Raw genomic sequence first — 22118 nt, 5'->3', positions numbered from 1 at the left:
CACTGCCTGCTTTTGTATGGCCCGTGGACTAAGCACAGTTTTTACATTTTTTAATGGTTGAAAAAAAATCAAAAGAAAAATTCGTGACCATGAAAATTGTATGGATTCGCATTTCAGTGTCCGTAACAGAGTTTTATTGGAAAAGAGCCATAAAGTCATTTGTTTCTGGATTACCTAGGGTAGCTTTTGTCCTATAGCAGCAGAGTTGAGTCATTCCAACAGAGACAACCTGGCCCATAAAGCCAAATATATTTACTGTCTATTGACAGAAAAAGTTTGTCACCTCCTGCTCTAAACCCTTACCTCCTTAACTTTACTTTTCTTCGTAGGATGTATAACTATGATCTCTCCTGTGATGTAACTTCTACAAAGGCACCAGCTTTCTCTTTCTTGCTGAATTACTGCCGGCACCTAGAACGCTGCCTGGCACATATCAGCTGCTCTATAAATACTTGTTCAATCAATACATTTTAAAAACCCAAATTTCAGGGGTTGCACAGGAAGCACCTCGTTACTTAAAGAACATGAATTATCACTACTACAATCTGCTCTCTCTGTTTCTCAGCCGGAAAAGCTAAGGTGAAGACCCCAGGTGACCCGCACAGAAAGGCCAGAAAGGAAATGCTGCGCCGAGGCCTGCGAACCCGCGGGGCCAGAGACATGGCAGCACTGCTGTGACGTCAAGAGGAGCAGAAGCTTCAAAACACCTTGTTTTATTTCCATGATTTTTAAATGCTTTCCGCCCCACCCCCTCTTATAGGGGAAAGGTAAAGCTGTCAAAATTATCAAAAAATTCAAATCTCCTTTTCTTCACGGGGCTGCCCGTCAACGTGATTTCGTCCACCGCGTCGCCCAGGTCCTGGGAATCACTTCCAGGTGCGCCAGAAGCACTTCCGGGGTCAAAGGACTCCGCGGCCTCCAGGAGCTCCATGTCACTTCCGTCCTCCTCAAAGGACTTCTGGAAGAGGTCATAGATCTTCTGCTGCTTTGGGTCCTTTATCAGAGAGAGAAAACAAAAAAGTTAGAGTGCAGGCTCCAGCACCGACTCTCCCTGGGCCACCGAGGCTGGGGAGGAGACTCGGAGGTGGGGGCTGCACATTTTACGGCGTCAGGTGCCGCATGACGGCCACTGTAGACCAGGGCGGCCTTACTGCCTGACATCGTTTCTTTTCTGCTGCTCTGCTGCTCGTGGAGTAAAGGAAAAGGCGGGGGGGGGGGAGTTAGAAATGGTGTGAGAGCCATAAAGAACATGCTCTCAAACTATAATTTATGTTGGAAATGTCTTCTTCCTTCTAGCTTTCCAAATCGGTATTGAAATAGCTCCCAAGCTCTCACTTCCTACAAAGCCCTTCTCCACCGAGGGCTGAGTTAAGTTGCAATTCAACTGCCAAACCCGTGTACTCAGCCACTGCTTACACCTAATTTTCGGAGTGGTTGATACAACATACCCGTACTTGACATACGGAGAACTAGATTCCCATACTTGTTTCTATCTGAAATCTGCCAATGATCAGAAGGCCCACCAGCTACCTCTGTGCATTGACGGCCCTGGTGCAGTGTTAAAATCATGCCCAGCAGTTACAACCATAGCACGCAATGCGCTCGCTATCACCCCTTTGCTGATCTCTCCCAAGTGTGAATTCCCAACCCTGAGCGTCTTTCAATCCAGGTGCGCTTTCAACATCTCCACTGACATCCCGGTTCCGTTAAACTAACGCTGTTTAAAAACGCAAGCCATCTCTCCTCTCAATCCTACATCCTCAAACCAGCAACTCTCTCCAAAAAGCCTAGTTCTGATGGTCTACTAACATGCTTCCGGTCTCCCTGGCTTGTGATCACCAGGGCGTCCTGACTGCCCCCAATCTCACACAGACTGGCAGCAAGTCTGCCTCTCCAGGCTGTTCCCCTGCGAAGTTCCACAGGCACACTCTCACCCGAGCCACAGCACTCGGTACCTGCACGGATCTGCAGTGGCGCACCTGTGCTTCCCACTGCAGGCTTCTCCCCGTTTCAATCCCTGGCAGGTCTCTGCCGGGCCGATTTCTGCCCCCCATTTTTCTTTAACAGGATTTTCTCATCATGTCCTGGGGCTCCCCCACTCTGTCTACCTCATCAGTGCTGAAGTAGCTTCCCGGGCTTTTCAGTCCCTTTATGATCAGGTCTCAACCCAGCTGGTTTCTATTTCCCCACTGCTCCTTAACAGAAGCCCCCCGCATTGGTGATGGGACGCCCCTGAAAACTGACCATGGGAATAGTCATGTGAGAACTCCAGATTGCCTAATGTACCTGCACCTGATATTCCCTGGCCTTTCAGGATCCCAGCCTTCCCAACCAGGAGTGATATTAAAGGGTCATTAAGGTCAGCCTCACGTGATCCACACATCCTCCTCTAGAAATATCCTCATCAGCCTCTGTCTGAACAACCGCAAGGTTAAGGAATGCCGCCCCATAAGGCAGCCTGTTCCAAGTAAAATAACTGTTAACCTGCATTTGATTATGGTGGTGGCAATACTATGCTCTAACTCAGAGCATGCCTGATTAATGGAAACAAGGTCCAAGATCTGATTAGTATTTCACTTCCCCTCTGGGAAAGCAGGATGTCTTAGTGAGATGTAACTGCTTTTGCTTTAATCTCCTCCTAGGAGGCAACATTTTCTTTTTCTAGTAGTTGATGAAATTTTCAGCCCCATTTTAATAAAAAAAATAGATACAATTATTAATCAAAATAAGTATTGATAAACGGCATTTATATTATCTTGTACTTTAGGCAGAAATTCTTAACTAATTCAGAGTGAGGGTAAAGGCAGTATAAATAAATGAGTTCTAAATGAACTCATTATTGAGTTCGAGAAGGTTGAGAATCCTTTAAAAATAAGGTTCCTTCTTTTCAAAGGGCATATAATAACCAAGGCTCTGTGAAAATATTTATCATTCAACTGAATTAGAGAGTTCTTTAAAAAGCTTAAAAATAAGGTTGTTTCAAAATTAGTTTATTAATTGTTTACATCTATGAGGATAATTTATACTCTACATTAAAAAATATGATCTCTGGGGGTGCCTGGCTCAGCTGGAGGAGCATGCAACTTTTGATCTGGGGGTCATGAGTTCAAGCCCCACGTTGGGTGTAGAGGTTACTTAAATAAGAACTTAAAGAAAAATAAAAATATGACTTCTGAGTCTTATTTATCTCAATAATTACATTTGGAAGGAAGCATTTAGTTGCTACCTCAATGTAAATGAAAGTTTAAACGCTCAGACTCTCTAGTCTTCCTGTCACTCGAGGATTTTGCTGATTTCACTCAGACTCTGATTCTGGGCAGTTCCATGAGGAGAAGACACTTTGGTTTCCAGACGAGCTATGGTAAAGCCACTTTTCTGCATGAGGCTGGGTGAAATCCACAGGAGTGATCCACACCTTCTCTCTCAGGACCCAAGGGCTGAGCAACTTAATGCCTCCCCCCACCCCAGTAGCAAGGAGACATTTGCTAGTGTTACCTTGTAGAAGTAATTAGTAGCTTCTGTCATTTCTGAAAAATTGGTCTCAGAAAGTCCGGCCTCACCCAGAACTTTAATCTTCTCTTGAATTAGGGGCCTGTTGGGGAGAAATGAGCTGCGGTGAATACAAGCTGCGCAGAACCAGCGAGCTGATTAAAAAGAGATCACCCTCCTTGTTTTTATGGGACTGAAGTATGCTGTTTCACTTCTTTGCCGCTCTCAAGGCACCAATGCCCAACCTCAAATATTTGCCTCCTCTCAGCTGCAAACCAATTTAGGGTTCGAGTTAATTAGGTTCAAAATCCTTTCTACTGGAAGATATAGAGGAAATAAATGTCTCATTACAACAAAATTCTGAACCTCGTGCTGTTATGAGCTGCCCAGTGAACAAACCCACAAATCCAAAGATGCGGGAGGAGGAACAACCGACACACATGGCAAAGGTAAGACCCCTTAGTCATAAAGCTGGAAACAGAGATGAGTAGTGGAAACAGATAATCAAGAAACTTAGTATCAGGAAGGGGTAAATGGGATTGAGAAGGAGCATTTGGAGATTTTTTTTGCTTAGGTACATGAACCCCGGGGTTGAACATTTTACCCCAGCTCTGCTAAGGAATCACTACATGGCCTACAGTGAGCCCACTTTCTCCCAAAGGTCAGCAGCAGTACTACAGGGCGGGCTTACTGTACCGATACATGCCATAAAGGGGCAGAGGGGGACATCACTGTGTCTTAGCAGTGCCTTCACCGCTGGGACAGAGTGTCTTACGAGCAAACCTGCACCTACGCTTCCTCACGATCAGCTCCCCCCTCCCTTGTCTCAGGCCACAGCCCCTTAGTCCTCATGCACCCAGCAAGGTGTGAGTGAATGCTGTGAAGGAGTCCCGGCATGCTCACGGTGGAAGTGAGAGGGCATGACACCTGGGTCTTCTGCATTGGTCCCTGAAGACATCAGCAAGAGCAGAAGTGCTTAGGGAGCGAAGGAAACACATCACTGGCCGTCAACCCTCGCTCAAGCCCCGTGGCCAGCCATACCAGAGGTAGTCGTCAGCTGTGCCTCTCGCCACGAGGTAGTGGATGCTCACGGAGCTCGACTGTCCGATTCGGTGCACCCGGTCCTCAGCCTGGAGCAGCACCTGTGAGGTCCAGGGATCAGGATGCATGCAGGCCGAGGCCTGAAGGGGCTCTGTCCACCACAGCATGCAGCCCCCTGCCCCTGAGCCCACCACACCCTCTCTCCTCCAAGGACTGCACTCCACGACCCAAGTCTGCAGGCTCTGCAGCCTCTGCCTTCAAGCAAGCTGCCATCTAACACAAGAGAGAACCAAACCAAACCAAGCCAAGTTCTGGGGGAGCTAGACTCTGCAGCTCGCCAGTTGTGGGCACAGCACTAGGTGCCGGGAGAAACAAACAGCAAGCACTGACTCTGCTAGGAGGCTGTGCTGAGGGCAGACGAAGGAAGCCCGGCACGCTGCCATGCTTCTCACCGGGAGAGAAACTGTGACCTTCTAAATAAACATATCGCCACCGAGGGAGAGGCCATATATGACCAGGGGCTGGGTGATCCTTTAATATGGTGGTAAGCCCTATAATAAATAATAGAGCCCAAGAGCATTGTTTCTATTATCTATGCCTTCAGCCGCGAAGTCCACCCATCACGAAGCAGTGCCCTGTGGCCAATGACACATATCTGCTGTCACAGCTCTTCGCTCACGCGATGAGGCCAGTGGGGCACCCACCGCGGTCGCCTGTTGTGGCCGCATCGGTAAAGAGCTCCCAGCAATGGTCAATACTAGGGGCACAGACTGGAAGGCCAGAGGCCTAGGCCATGGCTGCTGGGGCCACACGCTCCCCTCCAGGGACAGCTGGGGCCTTGAGCTATCTGTGCCCCCAACTCCTCACAGAGGGAGGACTCCTAAGATTCCTCCTGGCCTTCCCACACTTCAACATTCCCTTCGGGAAAGTGGAGTCGATAATCCTACTACTTAGAGGAGACTGCCATGAAGATCTAATAACTAGCCAACGGACATGCGAGCCTTCACTTCTTTGAAGACTGACATGTGGGAAGTACAAACATGTTTCTGAGGCCTAACAAAAACGGATGGAAGAAGACAAAACTGGTGCTAGGTGGTATCTCAATGTGGTTTAATTTGAATTTCCCTGATGGCTAATGATGATGAACATTTTTTCATGTGTCTGTGAGCCATTTGTATGTCTTCTTCAGAGAAGTGTCTGTTCATGTCTTCTGCCCATTTTTTGACTTGATTATTTGTTTTTTGGGTGTTGAGTTTGAGAAGTTCTTTATAGATCCTGGATACCAGCCACACTGAGATACCACCCTACACCAGTTAGAATGGCAAAAATTGACAGGGCAAGAAACACCAAATGTTGGAGAGGTCGTGGAGAAAGGGGAACCCTCTTACGCAGTTGGGAATGCAAGTTGGTACAGCCACTTTGGAAAACAGTGTGGAGGTTCCTCAGAAAATTAAAAATAGAGCTACCCTATGACCCAGCAATTGCACTCCTGGGTATTTACCGCAAAGACACAGATGTAGTGAAAAGAAGGGCCATATGCACCCCAATGTTCATAGCAGCAATGTCCGCAATAGCCAAACTGTGGAAAGAGCCGAGATGCCCTTCAACAGACGAATGGATGAAGAAGATGTAATCCGTATATACAATGGAATATTACCCAGCCATCAGAAAGGATGAATACCCAACTTTTACATCAACATGGAAGGGACTGGAGGCGATTATGCTAAGTGAAATAAGTCAAGCAGAGAAAGTCAATTATCATATGGTTTCACTTATTTGTGGAACATAAGGAATAGCATGGAGGACACTAGGAGAAGGAAGGGAAAAATGAGCAGGGGGGAATCGGAGGGAGAGATGAACCATGAGAGACTATGGACTCTGAGAAACAAACTGAGGGTTTTAGAGGGGAGGGGGGAAAAGGGAGGGGTTAGCCCGGTGATGGGTATTAAGGAGGGCACGTACTGCATGGAGCACTGGGTGTTATATGAAAACAATGGATCGTGGATCACATCAAAAACTAATGATGTACTGTATGGTGACTAACATAACATAAAAAAAAAACCAAAAAACTGGTGCTAGGGACAGCTCCCGGCAACCCTGTCTGCCCAGACTGACCCTCGCTCCTGTCTCCTGTGTCCCTTACCCCTGGATTCCAGAACAGCTCAGCAAACACCACCAGGTCAGCCGAGGAGAAGGTGAGGCCCATGTTGGCAGCAGTGATGGACAGCACGGCCACGGCGTGCTTCTCGAACAGACAGAACTGCTGGCAGAGGTCCTCCCGGTCTGCCGACGAGGTGGAGCCGTCGATGCGGATGTGCGGCACGTGCTGAGGGGACAAGAGGGGAGGCAAGGTGGGCTGCACGGGGGCCCGGGGCTCAGCGGCCGCGGCCCCAAGGACATAGCCACGCTGTCGTGCTGGCTCAGACCCGCCAGCGCATAGTCTTCACTTGACACTGCTTTCGGAGCTGCTTGTCTTTTCATTTCAAATTGACATTTGTGTTGAGAGAACTGTAGATTCCCTTTAGTTTAAGCAAAAGCACAGGGATTCCTTGCACATCTGGCCCACTTTCTCCCAGGGGTAATATTTTGTTATAGTGTAGCATAACCAGGATATTGACTTTGATACGTGTACTGATCTTACTCAGATGTCCTGTTTTACTTAAACTTGTATGTGTGTATCCTACACAATGGTATCACTCCTGTGGCTTTTCACGTATCTGCCTTCACAGTCAAGACACTGAACAGTTATGGGGCACCTGGCTGGCTCAGTGGGTAAAGCATGAGACTCCCGATCTCGGGGTTGTGAGTTCAAGTCCCATGTGGGCATAGAGCTTACTTAAAAAAAAAAAAGAAAAAAACAAAGAAAAAAAGAGACACTGAACAGTTCTAACACCACAAGGATCCTTCTATGGCCCTTTTACAACCACACCCACCTCCCTCCTGCTCCCTGCCCCATTCCCAGGTGCCTTTCACTTCAGGAATGTTTCATCAATGGAGTCATATGGTGGGCAACCTTTTGGGATGGGCTTTTTTTCACTCGGCATCATTCCCTGGAGATCTAACCAGGGCGCTGCGTGCGGTGGTAGCTCCTTCCTTTCTTACTCCTGAGTAATATTCCATGGTGTGGCCGTACCACAGTGAGGCCCTTCACCTCTGGACGGACATGTGGGCTGGCTCGTTTGGGGCTACTACAAATCAAGCTGCCATGAACATCTGTATACAAGTTTCCATGTAAACACAAGTTTTCACTAATCTGAGATGAATGCCCAGGAGTTGGCTGCTGGGCCACATGCTCCTTGCATGTCCAGTTGAATTTTATCTTCTTTTAGGGGGGATTTATCCATTTTTTTTTTCTAATGATAAAGACAAACATTACAAAGGAAATACAAATATCAGGACTACTACCAATCTATTTTTTCTTTTTTTTTAAGATTTTATTTATTTATTTGACAGAGAGAGAGGGAACACAAGCAGGGGGAGTGGGAGAGGGAGAAGTAGGCTTCCCGCCGAGCAGGGAGCCCGATGTGGGGCTCGATCCCAGGACCCTGGGATCATGACCTGAGCTGATGGCAGACGCGTAACAACTGAGCCACCCAGGTGCCCCCCAATCTATTTTTTCTTAAAGATTTAATTTATTTGACAGAAAGAGAGCACACAAGCAGGGGGAGCATCAGGCAAAGGGAGAGGGAGAAGCAGGATCCCTGCTCAGCAGAGACCCTGCACGTGGGGCTCAATCCCAGGACCCTGGGATCATGACCTGAGCCGAAGGCAGATGCTTAACTGAATGAGCCACCCAGGTGCTCCTATTACCAATCTATTTTTGCCAGGCGCTCTCTTCTCAATGTATATGATAAGCTTTTAAACACAAAGTTTTATATCCTGCTTTTCTCCAATAAACATTATATTGAAAATAAACTAAATTATTACAGTTTTCTAAAACATGATTTTTAATGTCCATATAATATTTTGTTATGTGGCAATAGTATAATTTATCCACTCGTGTATTTCTTCATATTTGGGAGATTCTTTTTGTTTTTTAAAGATTTATTTATTGGGGTGCCTGGGTGGCTCAGTCGTTGAGCGTCTGCCTTCGGCTCAGGTCATGATCCCGGGGTCCTGGGATCGAGCCCCACATCGGGCTCCCTGCTCGGCAGGGGGCCTGCTTCTCCCTCTCCCCCACTTGTGTTCCATCTCTCTCTCTCTGTCAAATAAATAAATAAAATCTTTAAAAAAAAATAAAGATTTACTTATTTGAGAGAGACAGAGAGAATATGAGTAGGGGGAGGGGCAGAGGGAGAGAATCTCAAGCAGACTCCCTGCCGAGCACAGAGCCTGACTCGGTGCTCCATCTAACAACCCTGAGATCATGATCTGCGCAGAAACCAAGAGTTGGACGCTTGACCGACTGAGCCACCCAGGCGCCCCTGGGGGATTCTTCATTTTCACTAAAAAAGATGGGTTGGCGAACATCTACCAACAGGTGAATGGACAAAAATCATGGTATACACATACAACAGAATATTACTCAGCAAAAAGAAGGAATGAACAGATGACACGTGCAATAACAGATGAGTCTCAAAATATGTTGAGAGAAATCAAATTTAAAAAAGAGTACACACTGAATCATTCCACATTTATATAAAGCCCTAAAAATGCAAATTAATTTAGAGGGACAGAGAGCAGATCTGTGGTGGCCTGGAGATGGGAGGGCAGGGAAAAACAGGAGGGATTACAAAGAGCACAAGGAAACTCCTGGGGCCAACAGACACATTCACTATGGGCTTGAACTCACAAGCCTGAGATCAAGAGTCGATGCTTAACCAACTGAGCCACCCAGGGGCCCCTTCACTGTCTTAACTCTGACCAAACTGTAACCTAGGTGCAGGTTATTGCACGGCAATTAGATCTCTATAAAACTATTAGAATAAAAAAAAATTTTAAAGGATGGGTTAAAATAAACCTGTTCATGGTTCTTTGCCCATATTTGGTTATTTCCTTAGACTATACTACTAAAAATCAAAATACTTTGGCAAGAGGCAAAGACTTAAGGATCCTGATATTATCACCAAATTGCTTTCCAATAAGTAATGTAAGAGCATGTCCAGCTCACTGCACTATTATCAATAGTAAGCGCTGCACATTTTTTCATATCTTAGGTTCGTATCTTAAAGGGTCCTGTGATCTCCACAAAGTTAAGAACCATGGATCTACATTATTATGTTTTATGGTTAAACAGACTACTATTTAACAGTATGCCTACTGACAAACATTTAGGTTTCTAATTATTCAATATTATAAATAATAATATCACTAATCTTATACATAAATCTTTGTTTGGTCTCATTATTTCCTTAGGATAAATTCCTAGAAGACAAGCTTGGAAAAAGTTGAGTGTGCATTAAGTTACTGCCAAATTGCCCTGTGAAAAGGTACCAAATGTATAAAAAACCCCCATGGTCTAGCCACTGTGTGTTTGTGACAGAACAGATCCATAGTTTTAGGTAATTTAAATCAATTTTTTTCCTTTGTGGTTTCTTTCATTGTTTTTATGTTTGTTTATTTATTTATTTATTTATTTAAAGATTTTATTTATTTGACAGAGAGAGAGAGCACAAGCAAGGGGGCGGGTCAGAAGGAGAGGGAGAATCAGACTCCCTGCTGAGCAGGGAGCCCAATGTGGGGCTCGATCCCAGAACCCTGGGATCATGACCTGAGCCGAAGGCAGACACTAAACCGTCTGAGCCACCAAGGCGCCCCTCATTGTTTTTATGTTTAGAAAGTCATTCCTCATCCAGTGATCAGCTATATATTCATCTATAGTTTCTTCTAATGCTTTATGGTTTTAATGAGCTTTGATTTGTCTGAAATTTAATAAACAGTGAAGTTGAGTTTCATTTAAGTATTCCACCCAATTACTTAGTCAATTACCCAAACTTTATTTGTTGAATAAATTAAGCCTAATTTTTTATGACTCCTTGATTATACATTGTCTTTTTATACTAAAGGGCCATTCAACTAAAGAGTTATTAATACTAAAGAGGGCTATCCATTCTATTCCAGCCATCTGACCACCAGTTCTCGGACTAGCATGGCTGAGTTTTATAACAGATTTTAATATCTGGAGGCACAAATCTATCAACATTGTTCTTCTTTTTCAAAGTTGTCTTAGATATCTCTCCTGCTTATTTTTTGAAACTCCTTTAGCATAATAATATAAGGTTCCCTTAAAATAACCAATTGGAATTTTTATTGGGATTGAGTCAAGCCTACGAATTCATGTGGGAAGGACCAGTATTTTTACAGTGTTTACACTGAAGCATGGCCCAAGTCTCTCCAGTTGTTCATTGGTTTCTACACTCTTCTTGGTGAGGTTACTATTAGGTACTTTATATGTTTTTGTTGCTCCAAATTTGATCTTTTTTCCATTGTATTTACTAATTAGTTATAGCTGGTATATAAAAAAAGCAATTTATTTTAGTATATTTATTTGGAATCTAGGCACCGTGTTAAACTCTTACGCATTCTGACAGTTTTCCAATTAACTGTCTTGAGTTGCTTGAATATAGTGACAGCTCTGATTTTTCCTATCCAGCGATCATAGCTTTTAATTCCTTTGGCTGGCTTCCTGCATCACATCATATACAAAATTCAAGCCCAGGTGGATTAATGAACCACCTCTAAAATTCTCAGGAAAAAAAAAATCACTGCAGAAAATTTTTATGACCTTAAGTAGGGAAAGATTTCTTAAATCATTCATAAAAATTAAAAACCATATAGAAAAAACTAATAAACTTGAAATGTATTTCAGTTATAACAACTAAAGTAAAAATTAAACACTCTGCTCAATAAAACTTCAACAAAATGAAAAGAAAAAAATGTTATCTGATAAATATCCAGAATTTATAAAGAATATTTCCAAATCAGTAAGAGAAAGACAAACCATCTAACAGGAAAACAGGCAGAGTATCTACAGAAGAGAGCCTGAAATCACCAATAAACACATAAAAGGATACAACTGTCAGGGAAATGCAAATTAACATAAGAAAGAGCCGAGATTTCATTTCAATGGAGTGGCAAAAGTAAAAAGTCTGATAATACGAAGTGTTAGTGAGCACTCAGAACAGTAGGAATTTCCAAATGCTGTTGGTGCAATTATAAATGTGAATTACCACCCTGGGGAGAAATGTGACAATACCTAGTAGAGTTGAAGACGAGCCTATCCAGTGGTTATACAAGATCATGCATGGACATGCCCACACGTACGAACACATGCATGTCCGTGTGTGCATGTACACACATGTATATCAAAGTATTCATATAATAGCAAAAACTGTAAATAAAATTCCATGTCCCTCACCAGGAGAATGAATAAACTGTGCTACAGTCACCCAGAGAGATACTATTCTGCATTTATGGTGAATGAGCTATAGCTATAATACTACATGGAAAAATTTCAAAAATAACATTGAGCGAAAAGGCAAATTTCAGGATACTCACATTATGCTGCCATTTATGTATGTTAAAAAATACATACAGAGGAGACTATATATACTTTGGAGTAAGTATGACAACATGGAGGGAAGGATTGGGGACAGTGCTTACATCCAGGGAGGAGGACAGAGAATGAATTAGAGGGCTGCTGAGTGGCCTAAGTATGTTATTACTTAAAATACACACTTTGAAATAAATATAACAAAACAATTTATTAAATCCGGGTGGCAGACACACAAGTGGCTGCTTTATGTTTCTCTGTACTCCTCTCCATGTTTGAAACATTACAAGGGCACCTGGGTGGCTCAGCCGGTTGAGCTACCAGTGCTTGATTTTGGCTTGGGTCATGACCTCAGGGTCATGGGATCAAGCCCTGCCTTGGGCCCCACGCTCAGATTCTCTCTCTCCCTCTGCCCCTCCCCTACTGCTCATGCGTGTGCGTGCACACACTCTCTTAAAAAAAAGAAAAGAAAAGAAACATTACATAAAATGTAATAAAGATGAAGGAAGTCAAAAAGCAATTTATGGTCCTAAATTTAACCAAAAATGAAAAGGGAGGTGAAAATACAATGTGTTTAGCTGTTCTGATTTAATTCTATATGCAGAAGCTGGTGAAGATTGGGCAGCACTTCCATGTGAAATGTTACAACTTCGTAAGTTTTGTTTCTTAATTTGATGTGTTTAGTTTTAATGAACATCCTTGGAAATCTTTCTGGATATTTTTCATTCAATGTAATAAGGGCCACAAACTCTACTGAAGTCTGCATGTTGCCATGTACGATTAATAAAGCCACTTTGACGGTAATAAGGAAGAACAAAAGGAAGAGGATATTCATATAAATACTTGTTTCCACACAAGAGAATTTCTGCTACCTCCTTTCTTGACAGTCTTGTAATTATTTACACAGAGTCATGAAAGATCCACTGTTCACAGTGGATCCTTGTTCTCAAAGCAAGGCTCCAGGGGTAGCTGCAGGGAGCAGGGAAGAAGTTAAAGGACACTGCTGGGAAGTATTTTGACCCCACTGTGGTTCTACAAGCAAGAAGGATGCTTCAGAAAGTCTTCAGCAATGTTTCTGGAAACATCATCTCACTTCTTTGGTTCAGATCTGCCCTCAACCTGCTCAGAACCGCTCAGCAGCCAACACACGAAAGGAGCACCCTGTGTTGAATTTTGAAGGGAGCTTACCTTTTTCTCAAGCTCTCTTGTAATTGCACTCAGGACTACCTTATGGTGTGCGAATACTAGAAACTTCTCTCTTCCACTTTCCAGGAGGTCCAGGATATATTCACTGCATTTGACAATGAGAGCACAATAAATTCAACATATACTTATCCAGTTGAAATTACTCCACTGCATCTTTAGCAGACACCTTCGAGGTAGCTGCCCTCCCCTGCCCTTTCCCTCCCTTTCTCTGAGAGCTGACCTCTTGCCCTACCCCTCAGGCCAGGTCACCTAAGTAGAAGAAGCAAAATTGGAAGCTCTGGGGAAGCCACCTTCTGCCATGTGCAGAAAGAGTTCTTCTATGCTTTTAAGTCATCCTCCATACACAAATAAAGTATCGTTACGTTTTATGTGTCTGATATGCTACTGAAACTTTCTTACTATCTGGGATCACAGAAGATAATTAACAGTTTTCACTTTTGCTGCTACTATCATTGTAATGTGTTTTCAGTACAAATTGAAATGTCGTCTAAGATCTGAAAATGCCTAGGCAGGGGATTACAGGATTCTTGACAGTACTCAAATTTCTGGAAGTGTGATATTGAAACTTAATAGTACTGAAGAGACGGTCAGGGAAAGTTCCCCAGCTCCCTCACACAGCAGGGGGCAAGCTACAGGGCCAACAGCTAAGTCAGTGGGAAGGGAATTTTTTTCTGAGGCAAAGGAAGATGGAGTGAAGAACCTTGTTTGCTTGCTCGTTTCTCCCCTTGATTTACTTCTCTCCTCCATCACTGTTTTTTCTTGACTTCCTACCCCCTCTTTAGCTGTGGCCCCGAAGGAAGGCAGCTACACTGGGAGCTATTGGGGGTGGGGGTAGGGGTCACCCAGTTAGCAGACTTTTATGGCTTCCCTGGAATTAATGCCCTGCAGGGGGTTCACAATCCCAGGACACGTCACTGTTCCCACATGGGCAACGGGAAGGTGAGCCTCCTTGGACACAAACAGTAGGTCCAGGATATAGTCACTGCATTTGATGAAAAGGACTCACTCGGGCTGAGGCCATCCTCACACGCGGGTGTGTCTGGGCATAGAACAGACACTGCCCTCCTTTTTTTTTTTTTTTTTTTTTTAAAGATTTTATTTATTTATTCATGAGAGATAGAGAGAGAGAGAGAGAGAGGCAGAGGGAGAAGCAGGCTCCCAAGGAGCAGGGAGCCCGATGCGGGACTCGATCCCAGGACCCTGGGATCATGACCTGAGCCGAAGGCAGACGCTCAACCATCTGAGCCACCCAGGCGCCCTGCCCTCCTTGGAGAAGGACAAATCTCAAAGGTTTCCTGTCAGGCAGGTGGTGACCTGTCCTCTAAGCACCTAAGAATTATTTTCAAGCAACACTATGGCCAACCAGGGAATGGATTTGAGTTCAATTTGTGAAGAGCAGGTACTAATAGAATCTAATTAGTTTGAGAGACATAAAATTTGCCATGATATAAGCAAGAAAGTTTATTGCTACAACATCAAAAAGTCACAAGGCCGTAAAATCAAGTTGGACAGCTCATTAACAACTACAGGTCCCAGTTTTCCTCGTTCCTCTCTCCCCTCTACATCTCAGATGTGGTTTTTTATTTCTATCCTTCCCAAGTCCCTAAGTTACCAGGCTGGAAATATCTGCCTACCACAATACCGTTGGCTTTTATATCAAAAGATGCCCATTAAAATGAAAACAAACAAACAACAGCAAAAAGGGGAAGAAAAACAATTGGCAGAGGAAATTGGGGTTTTAAGATTTATAATCTAATTTCCACTTACTAGTCGTGTGACTCTGAGACCCAGAGACAGACATGAGATTTACTCTGTCTCTGCATTTTAAAAATGGGGCCAGTTTGACTTACTTGACTGATCTCACAAAGAGGCTGTAAGTGTGAAATGAGTTAGCAGATGTCAAAACTGGTTGGAAATTAGAAAGCACTATACAATTTATCACAGAATTTTGAAAAAGTATGTGTAAGGTATGTAATAGATGGAATATTTGCACCCCGACGCCCCCCCTGCACCCGCCAAATCCTGTTCAAACAGTAACCCCCAAGGTGAGGTTATTGTGAGATGAGACCTTTGGGAAGGGATAAGGTCACACAGGCAGAGCCCTCATGAATGAAATCAATGTCCTTATCAGAGACCCCCCCCCTTCTGTCACGGGAGGACCCAGGGAGAAGACAGCCATCTACAAGCCAGGAAGAGGGCCCTCACCAGACATTACATCTGCTGTTGCCTCGATCTTGGACTTCTCAGCCTCTAGAAGCGTGAGAAAAAAAATTCCTGTTGTTCAAGCCACCCAATCTACCGTATTTTTGTTACAGCAGCCTAAACACACTAAAACAAGGTAGTACCAAAGTTTATTTATGAGGTGGCGGAATGGCCAGATTTAACATTTCTCAGAGAAATGGGTGGTTCTGGGCCCAGCATTCAGTAGGCCCTGAATTTTGTAGGTCACGAGCGGAGAGAGTGAGGGAAAAGAATCACACCTTTGCCATCTGTTATTCAGCAGCTCATGAGAAATGGGTTGGTGGGGGCAATTCTGATGAGTTTCTGAGAGAGAAGTTTCCAGGTTGTAAAACCACAGCTGGAGTTCATTAGTCTCCTAACAGTCTCATAAATGAAAAGGGCAGCGGCCCGAGAGTGAAGGAGAGCTGGCCAACATTCAGCAGTCTTTTTGGAGGGGGGGATCTTAGATTTGAATCATGTGGTGAATGCACTCTCTTGCTGCATTTAGGGGTGCAGAGGAAGAGGCCGGAGAGGCTGGGGGATCTGGAGGCTTAGTGAGAGGGTGGGGTAGGCTGCGTGTGTCTCAATTTATCCACAGATCTTGGTCCCCACAGCCAAGCTGGCACCGCTCAACCCACGCTAAATTCATTTTCATTGTAATTAAATCACTTGGACCATTATCCTGCCAGAGTCTCTCATGAATGTTAAACAATAAAAAATCAGGCAAATGCACGTCATGAGAATTGCCTCAAGTTTCTACCACAGTGAATATTTGAACATGAGTGGGTTTTTCCTTTCTTTAAGAAAGGCAGACAATTTTTCAAGTCAGTGAATACATTTAAGAATAGGAATTATGACTTCAGCCTTAGTATAGAAGGCGGAAGGAAAACTTAAGTGTGACAATGGCCCCTTGCCCATATCTTTTGAACAAACTTTGACAGTTGCCTTTTTATGCAGGTAAGTAATGGCTGAGACTTCATGTCTTTGGAGAATACCAGAGAATCCCCATAAGGCAGCCTTCTTGGTCTTCCATGAAACCCCTCACTTGTGTCTACAGGCAAATGACCACAGTTTCCTACTACGGGGAAAAGCTCACTTTAGTGTTTGGTCAACCCCACCCTCCTTGTAAGTGGCAGCAGCTCCAGCTTGGTTAAGACAGGAGCTGTCGAGGACCCCAAACTCAACCGGCAGTGCTCCTGTGACAGGCCCGCTTATGCCCTGCGGGTGATGAGGCTACGCTGCCCTGAACTTTGTATTGAAGGCAGCTATAATTCTAGGCTCTGATCGTTTCTTGCACAGCAGTAAAACCATTCTGGGAGGTTAAGGTAATAGGTGTTTCTTTTTCAAGAGGAGAGAGAGACAGAGTGTGGGAGAGAGAAGGCGACACTTGGTGGCCACTTACATGACAGATGGGATTTTAGCTTCAGCTGTTCTGTTGAAGAAGAGAAGGAGGGCTTCTTTCTGCTGCCGTTTCTGTGGAAAGAGAAGTCTAGGGTTGAAAGTCTCCCACTCTGCGAACCCTGGGATGAGCTAACATAATCATCACCGCTAGGAGCTTTACAAATCCTAATGCCAGTTATCGGAGCTGGGAGACCCCGACTCATCCACTCAATTTAGTCGAGCCATGGGAGCCGCAGAGACTCTAGTCTGTCATCGGAGGTGCACCATTACAGGTACTCTGTCATCTCCCAGGAACTGTTGTGAACAGCCAGTGGTGAGACCTGGAACACGAGAGCCCTCGGGAAAGGTGCCTGGGCCACGCGCCACCATCCACACAGGCTCACGTGATCAGCTGAAATGCAGCCCTTGTTAACCTATGTGAACCACTTCCTATAGCCTGCTGACAACTTACACATGACACTGGCCCAAGCTGCTTTTTGCCCCCTTTTTCTTCTGCCATGCTGTGTCCATACGCAATTGATAAAGCTTCCTTCTGTCCAAGACTTACTGAATCAATTCCAATGGACCCCAACTAGTCTCTTGTAGAATCATCTCAAAACCATTATTCATGTGTCTTTTGGCCTGGCTCCCACATAAGGCCATTGACCTCCCAGGAGAAGAAACCATGTTTTCTTTATAGTTGGCATCTAAATAAATACTAACCAAGGATGCTAGCACAGGAGGTGCACAGTTTCACAATATTATGGGAAAACATTTACCATCACTCTGGGTTCCCCAGAGATGACAGACACCCTTACCATCACTGCTAGGGTGGCCCTCTCCTTCCACTAGCAAGCGTGGATTACAGATGCCCCTGGGGGTCTGTGAGGCCGGTGACAGACACGATAGCTTCTTCATGTAACAAGGAAGTGAGCCCACAGTAATAACATCCATGGCCCTGAAGCCAGGCTGTACCTTAAACAACGGACACCACAGGTGGTGGGACAAGCTGCCTGGTCCAAACAGCTTCCTGCCTCCCAACAGTGTCTTTCCTCGAGGACTTGATGAGAAAGAAGGAAGATAACCCGAACCACAGGAAGCCAGGGGGCCGCTGACAGGCTAGTGGGGCCATGTCATTCTTGTGGCAGTGGTGGCCACCGTCCCTCCTGCCTTGTGGCAGAGGTACAACTGAACAAACTTCCTGAGAACTCTTGTTGGAGATACGACTCTGTGACAGTGTGTCTTAAACTCTTTTTCAGCTATAGACCCAGTGTAGACTCTGATGAAGCTCTGGACACACACTTTTCCCTTCTGGACAAAGAGCTCACAGACGTCTGAGGTACATTCACGTCCCCTCAAAGGGTCCCTTGTAGCAGGCCAGGCCCTCTAACATAATGCGGTCCCTGGCAGGACACAGCAAAGGGACAGAGCCAGGCTTCCAAGTGCTGACCTCACCCGCAAGTGGGCATGCCTCAAGCAGAGCGCACCCCAGTCATCCTGTCTTCACATTGACTCCCATGCCCTTCAGAGGCCACCCCTGCTCCTCTCAGGTCCTTCCTTTCACCCACGCTCTCTCCCTCCACACCGGCTAAGCAGAGAGGGGGAGGGCAGAACAAACAAATAGGCAAGTGGCAGAAAGCACTCTGAGAAACCTCACCTGAGCTTTACCACCAAGCGCTGAGGAGGTGTGGGGAGCAAACCCCTTTATCACACTCAGTTGTGGGGTCGGCCCACGGGCACCGGCGGGGACGACTTCCAAGTGCGCCCAGCCCCATGTTGCAGCAACTCACTCCTTCATGCCTACCCTCACCATACAGTCCACGTTCACAAATTCCTATGGAAGCTGCTTTCTCGGTATCTGGTTACTTACAATAGGGAACTGAAATAACCCAAATGTCCAACTCACAATTCCTGGCAAAATTCTAATATGGCCATGAGAGAAAACACATATTGTGCTTTAAAAGAACATTTAACAACACAGAAAAGTGTTCAGGATGAAGTTTTGTAACCTGTTTTCCTCCCCACCTGATAGACATTTATAGGGTACCAATTCTGCTTTCAAAAATATGTTACTTATTATATACATAAATTATATCTGTATCTATATGTAAGTATATGTGTAAATAATGCATATTTGAAAGCCAAATATACACACATTTTATAGAAAAACTACCCAGATCATATATGCCAAAATTATATGATAAAAAAGATGGGTGACTCTTGTTCATAGTATAGTAATAAGAAACACTTGATCATTGGGGCGCCTGGGTGGCTCAGTTGGTTGAGCGACTGCCTTCAGCTCAGGTCATGATCCCAGGGTCCTGGGATCGAGTCCCGCATCAGGCTCCCTGCTTGGCGGGGAGCCTACTTCTCCCTCTCCCACTCCCCCTGCTTGTGTTCCCTCTCTCGCTGTCTCTGTCAAATAAATAAAATCTTAAAAAAAAAAAAAAAAGAAACACTTGATCGATGTTACTTTTAAGTACTTTTCTTTATCTTTCAGATTTTACGCAATAGACAGCTATTTTAATGTAGGAGAGATCAACAGTATTATCTTAAAAAAAAAAAACAAAACCCCAAACCTCCCCAAAACTGAGTAGACACAATACTAGTGCATTAATGATCTCACTTCTTTTGCCAGCCACAGGCCAGGAAATTTAAATAACCTGCGTTCTTTGTTCTTCGGCTTTTACTAAATTAGATCCACTGGGGTTTTGATTCTATTTTTTCTGTTGGAATTTGAATGTATTGTCAAACGGCAGAAGGGTGAACTGCCACTGTCACCAGGAAGTCTGTGCGGACTTGCTCTATTTTTCTGTTCCTGGTTTGCTGATCAAAAAATTACTATAGACAAAGGAGGATTAGAGTCAGCTTTTCTTAGCCTGGGAAGGGACAGCTATTATTTCACCTGAAAATAAGAAAGAGCTTTCATTGTACATTATGTTTCATAAGTGGGCCGCTTCGCCTTGGCTTCTGTGATTTAAAGCTTTTTTTTAAAAAAAATGTCTTCCTCCAGATGGGACGGTGTGAGGGAGCAAAGAACTGCTTCTTGACAGGGCAGGAGCCCTTTGCTGGAACCCTGCCGGGAAACTTGGGGCTACAAAGTAACTTAAAAGTGGTAGGGGTGGGGGCGCCTGGGTGGCTCAGATGGTTAAGCGTCTGCCTTCAGCTCAGGTCATGATCCCAGGGTCCTGGGATTGAGTCCCGCATCGGGCTCTCTGCTCCTTGGGAGCCTGCTTCTCCCTCTGCCTCTCTCTGTCTCTCATGAATGAATAAATAAAATCTAAAAAAAAAAAAAAAAAAAGTGGTAGGGGCAACTTTCTGTAGATTCACAGGCCTTCCTTACTTGCCCCAAACCATAAAACCACTAACCCCCATTTTGACTTTTTCAACACAGGATTTCACAGCCAGCCAGGGTTTGGAAGGGATGTCAAGGGCCAGCTAGTCCAACTCCTGGCCGACATGGGTTCCCCTTCCTGAACTGAGGGAGGGTGTTGCCTCCGATCGGATCCGCAGTTGACACATGCACCACATCAGTGGCTTTGGAGTAAGAAAGGTTCTGGCAGTCTCAAGGGCAAAGCTCCTAAATTCATTTTCTACTTGGATGTTCCACATAAAAATGAGTTTACATTAAAGACCACAAAAGGGAACCAATTTATCAAGGATTTATCTTGTTATCGGAAAGAATCTAGTATCCGGCTTCAGCATCATCCTGCGGGTCATCTGTACCAACTCAATTTCTCTCTCTTAGGAACAAACTCCTAATTTTCCTAAGATGCCAAGGAAACAGCAAGTCCCAAGCACTGGACTGAGAAGAGCTCTAGGCTCTTTCTCTGCTGGATTCTCGAATTCCACTGCAATCAAGGTTTTTCATAATCTGCACAACAGCATTACGACTCTGGGATGAAGAAGCAGAGAGAACAGTCACCCAACAGGAGGGGCTCAGAGCGACTGACACTGTCCTTAGGGACTTTTCCAGCACTAGGCCTACGAGGCACGTCATGGTTCCCCGTTTTAGGTTTAAAAGAAAATATCAAAATAGCCCAAAGAATTCGGGGGATTTACATAGTACCTATGTAAATAAAAATACCAAACATTCCTGATTTCCATGGTTTAGCCTAGTAAATTTTTTTTTTTTTTTTAAGATTCTATTTATTTATTTGACAAAGAAAGAGAGAGAGAGCACAAGCAGGGGGAGCGGCAGAGAGAGAGGGAGAAGCAGGCTCCCCGCTGACCAGGGAGCCCTATGCGGGGCTCAATCCCAGGACCTTGGGATCATGACCTGAGCCGAAGGCAGACGCTTAACCAATGAGCCACCCAGGTGCCCCTAGCGCCCATTATTGCCTGTAAACTCAGAAGTCAAACCTCCAGGTCGCATCTGAAATCATCTTTAGAAAGAGCCCCATAACCTAAGGCAAGGAACTATATAAATGGGCAAAAAATTTTAAAAATGCTTTCAAACCTTGTTGCACTAAGTTAAAAATTCCCATACTTCTTTTGAGCCATACTGCACAATTTACAGCTGCCTCTTGGCCACTCGATATGCTGTTCCTCTTCAGTTCAAATGCCCACTGCCTGCTTTTTCTGTTGTCTACATTGCTGGTCTCTGCCTGGTTTGGGAGGGGAACCAGGGACTGGTGAGGGGATTCTCTGGGGAATTCCACAAAATACTGATAGGCTTACTTCCACCACACACACAAGGAACTAAAATGTAGAATATTTATAAACATTTAGATCTTTGCACCTAAAAATACCCCACATCTGAATTTTTCCCATTAATATATTTGCTATACTTGTTCATTGGTTTTCTTGATGGCAGAGTTCATTCATGGGCAACAGTTAGTAGACATAAAAGATTTAAGAGAATTATAAGAAAAAGCTTAAAACTGAGAAAAAGAATTTCCATTCAGGGGTGGCTAGGTGGCTCAGTTGGTTGAGCGGCTGACCCTTGATTTCGGCTCAGGTCCTGATCTCAGAGTCGTGAGATCAAGTCCCATGCTGGGCTCTTCCCTCAGCAGAGCATCTGCTTGGGATTCTCATTCTCTCTCTCCCTCTGTCCCTCCCCCCAGCCCTCTCTCTCTCTCTCTCTAAAAAATAAATAAATCTAAAAAAAAAAAAAAAAAAGAATTTCCATTCATTGAATTTTTATCTCTAGAAATCAGAAAAAGACCACCAACAGTGATTTTAGCAACATGTTCTGCTTCGGCTCATGTTCCACTGAAATACAGTTTGAGAACCACTGGTCTGTATCTCCACATCGGTGCTGGGGAATTTTGCTGGAAAACCCCACAAT

At 44.6% G+C, this 22118-nt stretch overlaps 1 protein-coding gene across 2 annotated transcripts in view; it reads right to left on the bottom strand.

Annotated features, from left to right (window-relative positions):
* Nucleotides 1-333: 333 nt before the first annotated feature.
* Nucleotides 334-22118, bottom strand: part of SMARCAL1 (SWI/SNF related, matrix associated, actin dependent regulator of chromatin, subfamily a like 1) — a 57960-nt gene continuing 36175 nt past the window's right edge. For both annotated transcript variants that reach the window (XM_044913399.1, XM_021702886.1), the window contains 6 exons: nt 16851-16921; nt 13211-13313; nt 6674-6856; nt 4531-4631; nt 3496-3592; nt 334-994 (listed from right to left, as the gene is read on the bottom strand). In XM_044913399.1, coding sequence (XP_044769334.1) covers nt 755-994; nt 3496-3592; nt 4531-4631; nt 6674-6856; nt 13211-13313; nt 16851-16921 — 795 coding nt within the window. In that variant the 3' untranslated portion in view covers nt 334-754. The remainder of the gene's footprint in view (nt 995-3495; nt 3593-4530; nt 4632-6673; nt 6857-13210; nt 13314-16850; nt 16922-22118) is intronic.

This window comes from Neomonachus schauinslandi, chromosome 3, assembly GCF_002201575.2.
Source record: "Neomonachus schauinslandi chromosome 3, ASM220157v2, whole genome shotgun sequence".
NCBI lineage: Eukaryota > Metazoa > Chordata > Mammalia > Carnivora > Phocidae > Neomonachus > Neomonachus schauinslandi.
This window is presented reverse-complemented; position numbering and strand designations above follow the sequence as displayed.